The 12,009-nt window shown below is 36.8% G+C and overlaps 2 protein-coding genes across 2 annotated transcripts; both read left to right on the top strand.

The window, feature by feature from the left end:
- Window positions 1–756: 756 nt before the first annotated feature.
- Window positions 757–7,297, top strand: Uba1 (ubiquitin-like activating enzyme 1). Its single transcript, XM_018544880.1, has 5 exons — window positions 757–1,803; window positions 3,235–3,709; window positions 4,145–4,652; window positions 4,851–5,924; window positions 6,182–7,297. The coding sequence occupies exons 1-5, from the start codon at window positions 1,380–1,382 to the stop codon at window positions 6,905–6,907; spliced, it is 3,207 nt and encodes a 1,068-aa protein (XP_018400382.1). The 5' UTR covers window positions 757–1,379; the 3' UTR covers window positions 6,908–7,297.
- A 2,002-nt stretch (window positions 7,298–9,299) lies between these two features.
- LOC108777989 (transmembrane protein 165) lies at window positions 9,300–11,969 on the top strand. Its single transcript, XM_018545027.1, has 6 exons — window positions 9,300–9,498; window positions 9,826–10,027; window positions 10,254–10,429; window positions 10,875–11,057; window positions 11,127–11,232; window positions 11,332–11,969. The coding sequence occupies exons 1-6, from the start codon at window positions 9,379–9,381 to the stop codon at window positions 11,406–11,408; spliced, it is 864 nt and encodes a 287-aa protein (XP_018400529.1). The 5' UTR covers window positions 9,300–9,378; the 3' UTR covers window positions 11,409–11,969.
- The last annotated feature ends 40 nt before the right edge of the window (window positions 11,970–12,009 follow it).

Below are 12,009 nucleotides of genomic sequence, written 5' to 3'. Positions count from 1 at the left end.
GAAGATAAACAGTAAGTAAGCCAAGATTAAAGTTAATTTAAATTGATAAAAATGGGATATTAGCAATAGACATTTAAGACGACTTTAGTCAAACTTCAATTAATTTAATCAGCACTATTTTATTAAGTATAAACAAAACTATCAATTTAATAAATGTTTATTATGTTTAATGTATTCTAAAAAGATTAAAATAAACTATATATTAGAGAATTTTACTGGTCGAATTAACCGCCGATCAAGTTAATTGGAGTTTGATCAAAGTCTTTACTTTCCATCTTGAAGTAAAAGCTTGTCTATATTAGTAAAAAAAAAATTTTTTAATAAAATTAATGCATCGTGAGGTCATTCACTTAAAGGAATACGAAGACTTTCTTTCATCTAACGCACGTAATTTTGATTTGGACAATTACAAAACCAATCGTTCTTATACAATCATAGAAAAGACAGTAGCAATTTGCATTTTTCAAATTTGTTTTTTACTTCTCGCTACCACAATCGGTCTTTCAAATTTAATTATATTTAATTAAGTATACTTGGAGTATATATAAAATCGAAGAAATTCACAAAAATGTCGGATTGATTTAATAAAATTGCGAAACACGAACGATACATTATCGGCGCGCGCGCGCGCGCGACGATTCTAGAACTCTCCTTCGTGGCACGTCCAATCAAAGTCGATCGTGACACAGCGACAACTTCAGAGAACAGCGAGCGAATTGACGAATCCGTGTAGCAACAGCGAATGAGAGTGCGTGAGGGGGTTGGGCGAGGAACGCGGTAGCGTCGGTAGATGAAGCGGAACGGTGTGTCGTGAACGCGGTTCGAGGCTTCTCGCGTCGACGTTTAGTCGACGTTCTTGGCCAAGGGACAAAGGCATTGGCGGTGATCTACGAACGAACGCGAAGTCGGAGGCAGTTACGGACTCCGAAAGTCCGGATAGACACGAGAGAGGGTATTTCACGAGTTTGCGAAATTGCGGCGCGGCAGTGGCGGTCGAACAGGAGCAAAGAAGTGGCGTGGCGAGAAGAGGAGGAGAGTGGTGGGGGCGACGTGGTGCGACGGCACTGATGGCAGTGTGAGGTTGGTCGTGCGCGTCTGTAGCTAGGTATCTGTTTGACGTGCTGGTGTCGTCGCCGAGGTGCATTCGAGATTCGGCGAGCCGTGTGTGCGGCGCGGGTGGCAGTCGCGAGGTCGAGAGAAGCGTGAGGAGAGAAAGGGAGAGAGAGAGAAAGAGTGAGGGAGCGAAAAGAGGGAAGGGTGAGAGAGAGAGAGAGAGAGAGAGAGAGAGAGAGAGAGGGAAAGAGTGAGGGCACAATCAGGAGAAATAATCGACGGCACATAATCCGACGTCTCCGTGAACACGTCCGTCAAGTCCTCCGATGTCTAGTGCTGAGGTGGCGGAGAGCTCCGTTGATCCCCCAGCCAAGAAGCGACGCGTTGGTGCTGCCAGCACGACGGGAGGAGCCGACGACGAGCTGACGACGACGAACGTGGCGGAGATGGACGTAGACATGGCGAAGAACGGCTCCACGAGCTCCAGCAGCGGCAGCGGCGGTACCATGGGCCGGGCGCCCGCCGAGATCGACGAGGGTTTATATTCCAGACAACTCTATGTCCTTGGACACGACGCCATGCGCCGCATGGCGTCCTCGGACGTGCTCATCTCTGGCCTCGGTGGCCTCGGCGTCGAAATCGCCAAGAACGTCATCCTCGGCGGTGTCAAATCCGTCACGCTTCACGATCACGCCGTGTGCAAATTGGCCGATCTAGGCTCGCAGTTTTATCTTACCGAGGCGGACGTAGGTGAGGAACGTATGCGCACCGAGCAATGCCGGTTGAAAACACGTGAGACGCGCCAAAGTCCAAGACAAGCACGCCTATTTTTCATTTCTTTGTGTAGTCAGTGAAAAACACAGATTTAAATTAAAGGGCATATCCAGAAAAAACACAGATTTGAATTCAAGGGCGTAACGTAACGCGTTACAAATCTTTTTTTTTAATTTTTTAGACAATTTTTATGTAAATTAATTCAGTTTTGAACAGTTTATGTAAAATTCCTGATAAAATACTAGACTGCATTAGAATTTTCTTTCTTGCTTTAACCAAACAAGGATATACCTAAATTATTTTAAATTTTGAACTTGTATTCAGTTGTACAAAACTTTGGGAAAGCAAGAAGTCTAAAGAAGAAAAGTATGGTACTGTGTTTCAAAAGGAGTAAAAATTATTTTTTCTATATGGAAATATACTTATAGAGATCTGTTTTCTGTAACTAAAGTAATATACACTTTTGGAACTTAAAGTGAAATAGATATATATTTGGTGTTTGACGAAAACGAAGAAGGAAGTTCTCTAGTGGAGTCTAGTGCAGGAATAAAAAACAGACGTATGTTTTAACTGTACTTTTCCTTATTTTACGTTAAGAATGAAATTCAGTAAAAAATAAATGAAAATTAAAAATTAATTGATTTTAAATATTTATATGAAAAAAGAAAAGGAAATGGAATTTTTTCTTATCATAAATTCAGCTTTAGTTCTTTGTGACAAACTTGAGCAGTTCTAATCTATAGAATGATAAGATTTAAATTGAGATAAGGCGCCTGCACAGCTGTTGCTACTGTCAAGCAAATTATAATTTTGTTGTACCATCTGATTATACTATTACTATTTTTTTTATTATGCATAAAAAATGATCTAAAAGATATAAAATGTGTATGTGTGTGTGTACTATTAGTCATCATGCAAGTCATCATGAATAGTTTGTCTTACAAAATATTGCTGTATACTTTTAGTTCTAAAATTGTTTCGAATTCCAAGATACCAATTAGAATGTATAAGAAAAAAATTTTGTATATTATTAAATACATGAAATTAAATTAATATTATGCATATAATATTGATTATAATGTATATTGAATATTAATTCACAGTTATTAATAATTAGACAAAACTGATTTTTCAAGAATTTTTCTTTATATTATATAAATAATTTATATGCGGATATAAAAAATTTTTATAACAAAAGATATTGAAATTTATAATTAAAAAGTATTTTTATTAACTCGCAATATAAATTTATTGTTTATAAGATGCTGGCATATATTAATATTATCAAAATTAATATAAGGCTACTGTTATAGTTTCACAATGATTTTAATTTAACAATTAATAATAATGCATATAATAGAATTATTGTTTTTTAATTAAAACTACAGATAAACATTTGTTCAATAGGTAAGAATCGTGCAGCAGCGTGTTGTCAACGTCTATCAGAGCTGAACAATTACGTACCTACTCGCCACTACTCCGGCCCATTGAACGAGGCGTATATTCAACAGTTCAAGGTTGTGGTGTTGACGGAAACACCGCTAACCGAGCAGCTACGCATCTCGCAGATTACTCGCGCCAACAATATTGCCCTAATTCTTGCCGATACTCGTGGCCTCTTCTCGCAGGTATTCTGCGATTTTGGTGAGACATTCACAGTGGTGGACACAAATGGCGAACCGCCTGTAAGCGCAATGGTCGCCAGCATCTCCCGCGATAGTGAAGGCGTTGTCACGTGCCTGGATGATACTCGCCATGGTATGGAAGACGGCGACTATGTGACTTTCTCCGAAGTGCAGGGCATGACCGAATTAAATGGATGTGAGCCGACTAAGATCAAAGTGTTGGGACCATACACTTTCAGCATTGGCGATACCTCTAGGTGAAGCATACAGGCATCTTATAAGTATCTTACTAGGATTAGAAAAATCCTGCATTAATTATACCTATGGAAAATTGAGTCGTAATTCAGTAACAAGTTAGATTTTATGTATAACATAGCTTTTAATGTGATGAACAAAAAATATTATAAACACAAGACTTAATAATGAATAGTACTTGAGTTATGCTTTACATCTTTGATAGCAAGAACTATTTATTATTGAATCTTGTGTTTATGACATTTTTTGTTCATTACATTAAAAGCTAATATCATATGTGAAAACTAGTAAACTTGCTTCATCGGGATCCAATTTTCTATATAAGTAGTGCAAAGTGTGTATATTTGTTGGTAAATACGCAAGCTTTGATCGGTCAATTTTTACACTGAGCTTAATAACTTGCCATAAATCTAATCAAACAAATCAAATATCTCCAGGTTCTCCGAGTACGTGCGGAGTGGTATTGTGACGCAGGTGAAGATGCCCAAAATTTTGCACTTTACGCCATTGCAAACTGCCCTGAAGAAACCCGAATTTCTCGTCACAGACTTTGGCAAATTTGATTATCCGGAACAGTTACATCTGGCCTTTCTGGCACTACATCAATACATGGCTGATAGAGGCACATTGCCGCGACCATGGAATCAGTCGGATGCTGACGAGTTTATTGCCATCGCCGAACAAATCAAGGCCAACTACGGTTTTGATACTGAGATTAATGGCGAATTGCTACGCACATTTGCTAAGGTGTCCGGCGGAGATTTGAACCCCATGAACGCTACGATCGGTGGTATTGTCGCCCAAGAGGTAATGAAAGCCTGCTCCGGCAAATTTCATCCTATCTATCAATGGATGTACTTTGACGCCATCGAATGTTTGCCCGTTGATCATTCAGAGCTTACCGAGGAAGATTGCTGTCCCACGGGATCACGTTATGATTCTCAGGTACAATATTGACCGATAATCGAGATTGTAATTTTCTCTTATTTAAAAAAAATTTTAGAAAATTTCAAGAAAATTGGATATTACATTGTGTATTTGTAATAATATAAAATTTGTTAATTTTACACTTTTTTGAATCTGAAAATAAAAGTATAAAATTTTATTGCTGATATATAATCATTAATTCAATTTTCTATTCAGGTGGCTGTTTTCGGCAAGAAATTCCAATCCAAGATCGGCAGCTTGAAATATTTTGTGGTCGGTGCTGGTGCAATTGGTTGTGAATTATTGAAAAACTTTGCGATGATTGGTGTTGGTGCGGAAAATGGTTGTGTCACGGTAACAGACATGGACTTGATCGAGAAGTCCAACTTAAATCGACAGTTTCTGTTTAGACCGTCAGACGTACAACAATCCAAGTCGGCGACAGCGGCCAGAGTAATCAAAGGCATGAATCCTAACATGAATGTAATCGCACACGAGAATCGAGTGTGTCCGGAGACAGAGAAAATCTATAACGATGACTTCTTCGAAGTGCTGGATGGCGTGGCAAACGCGCTCGATAACGTGAGTGCTCGAATTTACATGGATCGTCGTTGCGTATATTACCATAAACCCCTACTGGAATCCGGTACGCTCGGCACTAAGGGCAATACCCAAGTCGTGGTGCCATTCCTCACTGAATCATACAGTTCGTCGCAAGACCCACCGGAAAAGAGCATTCCTATCTGTACGCTCAAGAACTTCCCTAATGCCATCGAACATACTCTGCAATGGGCCCGCGACAACTTTGAAGGCCTGTTCCGTCAATCTGCGGAGAATGCAGCGCAGTACATTTCCGATTCGCAGTTCGTCGATCGGACGCTCAAGCTGCCCGGTGTGCAACCTCTCGAAGTATTGGAATCCGTCAAGACGGCACTAGTTGACGAGAGACCATCAACCTTCACGGATTGTGTGGCATGGGCTCGTTGTCATTGGCAGGAGCAATACAGCAATCAAATCCGTCAACTGTTATTCAATTTCCCACCGGATCAGGTGACTTCGAGTGGTCAGCCCTTCTGGTCCGGCCCGAAACGATGTCCAGAACCATTAATTTTTGATGTCAATGACTCCCTGCATATGGATTACATCATTGCCGCTGCTAATCTCAAGGCCAAAGTGTATGGATTATCCATAACCCGTGATAAAGAAGTGATCACCAGGTATCTTGACTTCGTTAAAGTACCAGATTTCACACCCAAATCCGGTGTGAAGATAGCCGAAACAGATTCACAGGTAAGAAATAAATTAATAAACGCTTTAAATAATCAACGAAAATTGTAAATTATTTAAAATCAGAAATTGAAAATCTTGGAGAGAGGGAATTACAAAATATTAACGATAATATATAATCTAGGGGAAAAAAACCTAAAAATATCTTGAAAATCTCAAAAAATATCAATATTTAAAATATTCCAAGTAAACAATTTGGAACTACTATAATTTTGCAATGTTAAGAGAGAGAAAATTAAAGAGATCGGCTGTGTTTTCAGGTACAAGTGTCTAATGGCAGCGGCAATATCGATCATGAACGACTGTCGCAGCTGCAAGAGGAGCTGCCGAAGACAGAGAATCTGAACGGCCTGGCGATTTACCCGCAAGAATTCGAAAAAGACGACGATAGCAACTTCCACATAGACTTCATTGTCGCGGCGTCCAACTTGCGTGCTACCAATTACAAAATCTCACCGGCGGATCGACACAAGAGCAAACTGATTGCTGGTAAAATCATCCCGGCGATCGCCACTACCACCTCGGTGGTAGCCGGTCTCGTCTGTCTGGAACTTTACAAGTTGACCCGCGGCGTGCGCGACTTGTCGCTGTACAAGAACGGCTTCGTGAATCTGGCGCTGCCATTCTTCGGTTTTAGCGAACCGATCGCCGCTCCTAAGCTCAAGTACTATGACATCGAGTGGACATTATGGGATCGTTTCGAAGTAAAGGGCGAGTTGACATTGAAGGAGTTCCTCGACTACTTTAAAGAACGCCACAATCTGGAAGTGACAATGTTATCGCAAGGCATCTGCATGTTATACTCGTTTTTCATGGCAAAGGCCAAATGTCAGGAGCGTATGGGCCTGCTCATGTCGGAGGTGGTGAAGAAAGTGTCGAAGAAGAAGCTGGAACCACATGTGCGCGCTCTCGTGTTCGAGCTGTGCTGTAACGACGAAGACGGGAACGATGTCGAGGTGCCGTACGTGCGCTATACTCTACCCTGACTCACCCGTGCGGCCCCAGATCGCGCCAGATGATGTCTACTTAACTAAGACACTTAGCCGTACATAGTGATTTCTACAAATTTCTATTTTACGACGATGTAATACATACAGGAGACATTACTGCTGCTGATTCTCGTCTATGAATGCTGTGTGAGGCACTCTTTCTTTCTACATATATATAGAGATTTTTTGTCAAAGATGCGAATTTTCACGCGTTACTACCGCCAGCGCTTAGTAGTAGTGATCTTGAGTAGCAAGTGCGCGCAACAGCGAGGTCGGATTCTTCGTTTCATTTAGGGAATAAAATTCATAGACGAATTCTGTTTCCAAGTTTTCCCGATCGCTACAAATCTTGCCGGATTATGATATCAGAAGCGACAAAATCATACAGATTGTATACTTTCACTATTCAAATTGTCATATATATATATTTTTTTTTTGTTTATAAATATAGAAATATCTAATTTATTTAATTTTTTATGAAACACATTTTATTATGAAATTCTTTTTTTTTTTAATTGATGAACAATCTATAATCTCGAAAGAATAGTAACAAAAAAATAAATTCTTTATATATCATGAACTTGTTATTTAAATTAAATAAATTAACGAGTTATGAATTATAAAAAGTTAGATCTGTGTACGTTTATGCATGTGCACATTTTTCATATTCTCTCTTCGAATTTATATTTTGATGTACGCAAAAATAGATCCCATCTCTCACCTCTCTGATGTCATAATCCGATATACACGATCGCAGAGACGAAGTCGTCGCGGAGTACCGCGTTCACCTTCCGGCTAAATTTAATTCTCGTTTTTCTTCCGGTTGTACCTTATTTTGACCGGTTACTCGTGACGCGTTCCCAACATAATTATAATTCGATTGAAGAAAAGGAAGAAGAAAATTAGAAGCGAAAGCCAAATTTCTATGAAGAGGAGGAAGGAGAGGAGGATCTTTGATGAGATTGTGATTCTTTCGGCTCACTCTACAAATACGCATGTCGCACTGTTCCGTAGAATCCGATGTATAAATCAAACTGGAGAAATTAAACTTTAATTTTATCTTATTAGGTTCCTTAGATCGATGTATTATTAAACTAGTTCCGTAGAGGAACATGTGAATAATCAGCCTCGAGTAGTTGAAGGCAATACGTTTCATTTTTTTCTCTTCTCTTCCCTTTTCTCCTTTTTTTTTTAACTTTCCGCGAAAATGATTGTTTCGACAGAAAGCAAACTACGTGACCAGAGAGGCTCCTGGAGATATACATATTTCTTCATTTACTTTTGTTTTTAATGTACTCACAAAAGATTTGATACGCATTAAGAATTTATATAATCAATATGTTTACACCTGATTTATTTGCTTTGCAACGTCTTTCTCGAATAATGATAATGTAATAGTAATAGCAGTAGTAGTAGTAGTACTAATAATAATAATAATAAGAATAATAATAATAATAAATAAACTATTGGCTAAGGCTGGTTGTTGTTACGACGTATACACTGCATTTAAATTTATAAAAAAATAATCTTTGGAAGAAAGAGAAGCTTCTAAAAAAAAAGAAATGAGAGAAAAGAAGAAAATAAAAATTGCGTACACTTTAGACCAAGGGAGACAACAGATAAACAAACATAAAAGGAAAGATATTTTGTTAATTTTAGGATATATATATAATGCGGATATTTATTATATATATAAATACATAAATATAAATCATTTCGTCGATAGGCAAATAGATGTGTTTGGATTTCAAGAAGTAATGAAATAATGAAAATAAAATAGGAAGTGTACGTCTCGTCGTGTTTTGTGCCATTTTTAAGGCGAACCCATCAGTCCTTTCACCAATCCCGATATGTTCGATTTCTTTTGCGATAAAAAGATGAAAAAGAAATAGAAAACAAATTGCGAAATTGTTTTTCTTTTATTATACGAATTTGCGTAAGGATTTTTTGTATATCTATTACTTCTATTAGAATGCAGTGCTTCAAAATGTTTAAAAAATTTTGTTCAAATTATCGATATTATATTGCATTTTATATATATATATATATATATATATGGATCAAAATATTATTAACAAGGGCTATGAGCCAAAACAATATTTTAATAACATAATAACTATTTTTTCATTACATACATATGGTACATACATAAATATGGATTTACAATTCTGTATTCTTATTTTTTTTAATATTTTATTTATATCGTTCTTTGCGTCAAGCTCTGTGAGTCTATGTGGACAAACCTTAATAAGTGCTGATAGCTTTTTTGTTATCTAACGTCTGACGTCTAACGTCTAATGCATCTGACGAACCGCTGTGGTATGCGACCTAACCTCTTTATGAATCGTGGAAACCAACATGGTGATCGCGATTTGATTCGGGACGAGGACGATTTTTTCAAGAGGTTATCTCAAGCGCAACGCTTATCACGCGCAAAGTCCTTTGGAGTTATACGGAAGTATTGTACGATGGGAGCTAATCATTTAATTTATGCCTGTTCCCTGATTTTGACGTTTTGTCTCTCAGCTGTTTTTTGCGAGATTGAACCGCGTTACGATGAGAAAATTGAACTTTTTGCGACATCGACAGTAAGTACCTATTATACTTCTCTCAGCGATTCTTCAAATCTCACTAAATCTTACAATCGTTCATGATTTGTTGTATATAAAGATCTCATTTACGAGAATTTCATTAAATTAGAAAAGAAACATTCAAAATAAATTCTTTAAATTTTTTTAATTCTAAGAAATATCCAGTCCTAAGATTTTCAAATGAATTTTTAAATGCCGTAAAGGTCCTAAAGCACTCTCCAAGATTAAATTTTATATTACAAAGTTACAAATTTCACAAGTAATTTTGAAATGACATTTTATATATCTGTAAACTTATTTTAAAAATATATAAAATATTTTTAGAAAATGCCAGAGTTTGTGTCCGAGAAGCCACAGGCTGGAATGGGGTTCCTACACGCTTTCGTAGCATCTTTATCGGTCATCGTGGTATCTGAATTAGGAGACAAAACGTTCTTCATTGCCGCTATTATGGCAATGAAGCATCCACGGTTGACTGTATTCATTGGTGCGATAAGCGCTCTTGCATTGATGACCATTCTATCAGGTATTACGTGATAAAATAATATTTAATAGTAATTTTACAGATATTATTAGTTGTATATGTAAAATACATATATCTTGATTCCCTGGAGATCTTTTAAATATCATTGATGTAAGATCAACATTTCAACTGTAATAATGCCTATAATAGTTTATCATAATTTGTAATTTACTCGTATCTGTTGTAAACAACAGTCATAACATTAACATGAAATATCTTTTACTTCCAGTGGTGTTCGGATACGCAGCCACAATAATTCCTCGTGCTTATACCTACTATATCTCTACTCTTCTCTTCGCTTTGTTTGGATTAAAAATGTTACGAGATGGATATTATATGTCGCCAACAGAAGCACAAGAAGAGCTAGAAGAAGTTCAATCTGACTTAAGGAAAAGAGATGACGAGGTAAATTTACAAGTTTTTCCAATTTGTTTCTAAATCATCAGATACAGTACAATTTCTTACACACGCAAAGAATATGCGAAAAAAAATTGTTGCTCAAGTTAGAAAATTAGAATATTATAGAAATATATTAAAATATTAATAAATACTATAATCTTTTTAAGACCGTACAATTGATAAACAATAAAATATTAATGTTTCATTATAATCTTCTTTCCTTTGAAAAGATAGTCAATAATTTCTATAAGAGTTGAAGAATGGAGAAGCAGTTTCATTTTTTTATCTCTCTTTTCTAAATATAAATATCTCTGTTTAATTATACAAAAAATTAAAGAGATACTCCACTGAAAGAATTAATTTCTGGAGTATAATAAAAAATTATTTATCTAAATAGCGTCTAACATTTTTGCAGGAGATTAAATAATCTTTAAAATGTCATCGCTTTCAGTACGAAAAGGAGACGGCGAGTACTTTAGTTCAGGATCCAGAAACCGGTGTAATACGCAAAACTACTAAAAGCAGCGCATTCATGCTACTATCTAGGATATTCTTACAATCATTCACCCTTACCTTTCTTGCGGAATGGGGCGATCGTTCTCAATTAACGACCATTATTCTTGCAGCAAGAGAGGTATCTTAACAATTTTACTGCAACAGTAGAGCATCTTTACATGTAACGGCATTTAATTACGATTTTCAGGATGTTTATGGAGTCGTTCTAGGCGGAATACTTGGGCATTCGTTTTGTACAGGTTTAGCAGTTATAGGAGGGCGCATGATAGCTCAAAGAATATCAGTGAGAACAGGTAATTCAAAATATTTTACTACGTGCATAACACACAATGAATGTAAATTAATTACAATATTAAAAGTTGTCAACAACGTCAATTTCTCGATATTTTTAGTGACCATTATTGGAGGTTTAGTGTTCATATTATTTGCCGTAACAGCGCTCTTCGTCAACCCCGTAGAAAGTGTTTGAGGACAACTCTTCCTTAACTTTACAAATTTCTACCAGTATTGCTTTATGAATGTTGTACATTGTGAGAGTATTGTAAGTTTGTACATAGTGATCTGTTATACTGAGTTTATGCGAAACTACAAAGTTAACTAAGCGCTGGCCAGTTTTAGCCAGTAAGAAATTTGTCTTCTTAATATATATTTTGTTGCACTCGACGTACACACTAACACAACACCCTCCTACGTCCATCCTTCCTCTTTCCGTGAAGTAATACGAAATAGTATTTAATAAGAAATTTATTTCGTATTCTTGTAAAAAGTACGTCGGAGCATGTTGTGTCAGTGTGCATCAAGCACATTTTGGGAGTCGTAACAAAATAAGCTTTTACGTAACTTTAGGCTTACTTTCTAACGTATAGAGATCGATCGTGTCAAAGATCTCTCAGCTTTAAAAGTAACAATACGTAATTAAAAGATCGATCTTCTCCTATCTTGGCTTAATCGATATCCGACAGCACGAATATATGTATATAAGTGCTTAAAAGTATCGATGAAGAACAAAATTTATTTTATAGTTAAATAATCACGCAGATTCTTAATTCTTAAATCTAATTTTTCATTGT

This window comes from Cyphomyrmex costatus, unplaced genomic scaffold, assembly GCF_001594065.2.
Source record: "Cyphomyrmex costatus isolate MS0001 unplaced genomic scaffold, Ccosl1.0 scaffold474, whole genome shotgun sequence".
In the NCBI taxonomy this organism is placed as follows: Eukaryota; Metazoa; Arthropoda; class Insecta; order Hymenoptera; family Formicidae; genus Cyphomyrmex; species Cyphomyrmex costatus.
Note: the sequence above shows the minus strand (reverse complement) of the source record. Positions and strands in the feature narration are given on the sequence as shown.

What these genes read in the sequence shown, in the direction of transcription:
- LOC108777989 (XM_018545027.1), top strand. Translation starts at nt 9,379, where the DNA reads ATGGGAGCTAATCATTTAATTTATGCCTGTTCCCTGATTTTGACGTTT. An exon ending in AACTTTTTGCGACATCGACA is followed by an intron (nt 9,499 to 9,825) that starts GTAAGTACCTAT and finishes AAATATTTTTAG; the next exon opens with AAAATGCCAGAGTTTGTGTC. An exon ending in ATTGATGACCATTCTATCAG is followed by an intron (nt 10,028 to 10,253) that starts GTATTACGTGAT and finishes TTTTACTTCCAG; the next exon opens with TGGTGTTCGGATACGCAGCC.
- Uba1 (XM_018544880.1), top strand. Translation starts at nt 1,380, where the DNA reads ATGTCTAGTGCTGAGGTGGCGGAGAGCTCCGTTGATCCCCCAGCCAAG. An exon ending in TCTTACCGAGGCGGACGTAG is followed by an intron (nt 1,804 to 3,234) that starts GTGAGGAACGTA and finishes TTTGTTCAATAG; the next exon opens with GTAAGAATCGTGCAGCAGCG. An exon ending in TAGCCGAAACAGATTCACAG is followed by an intron (nt 5,925 to 6,181) that starts GTAAGAAATAAA and finishes CTGTGTTTTCAG; the next exon opens with GTACAAGTGTCTAATGGCAG.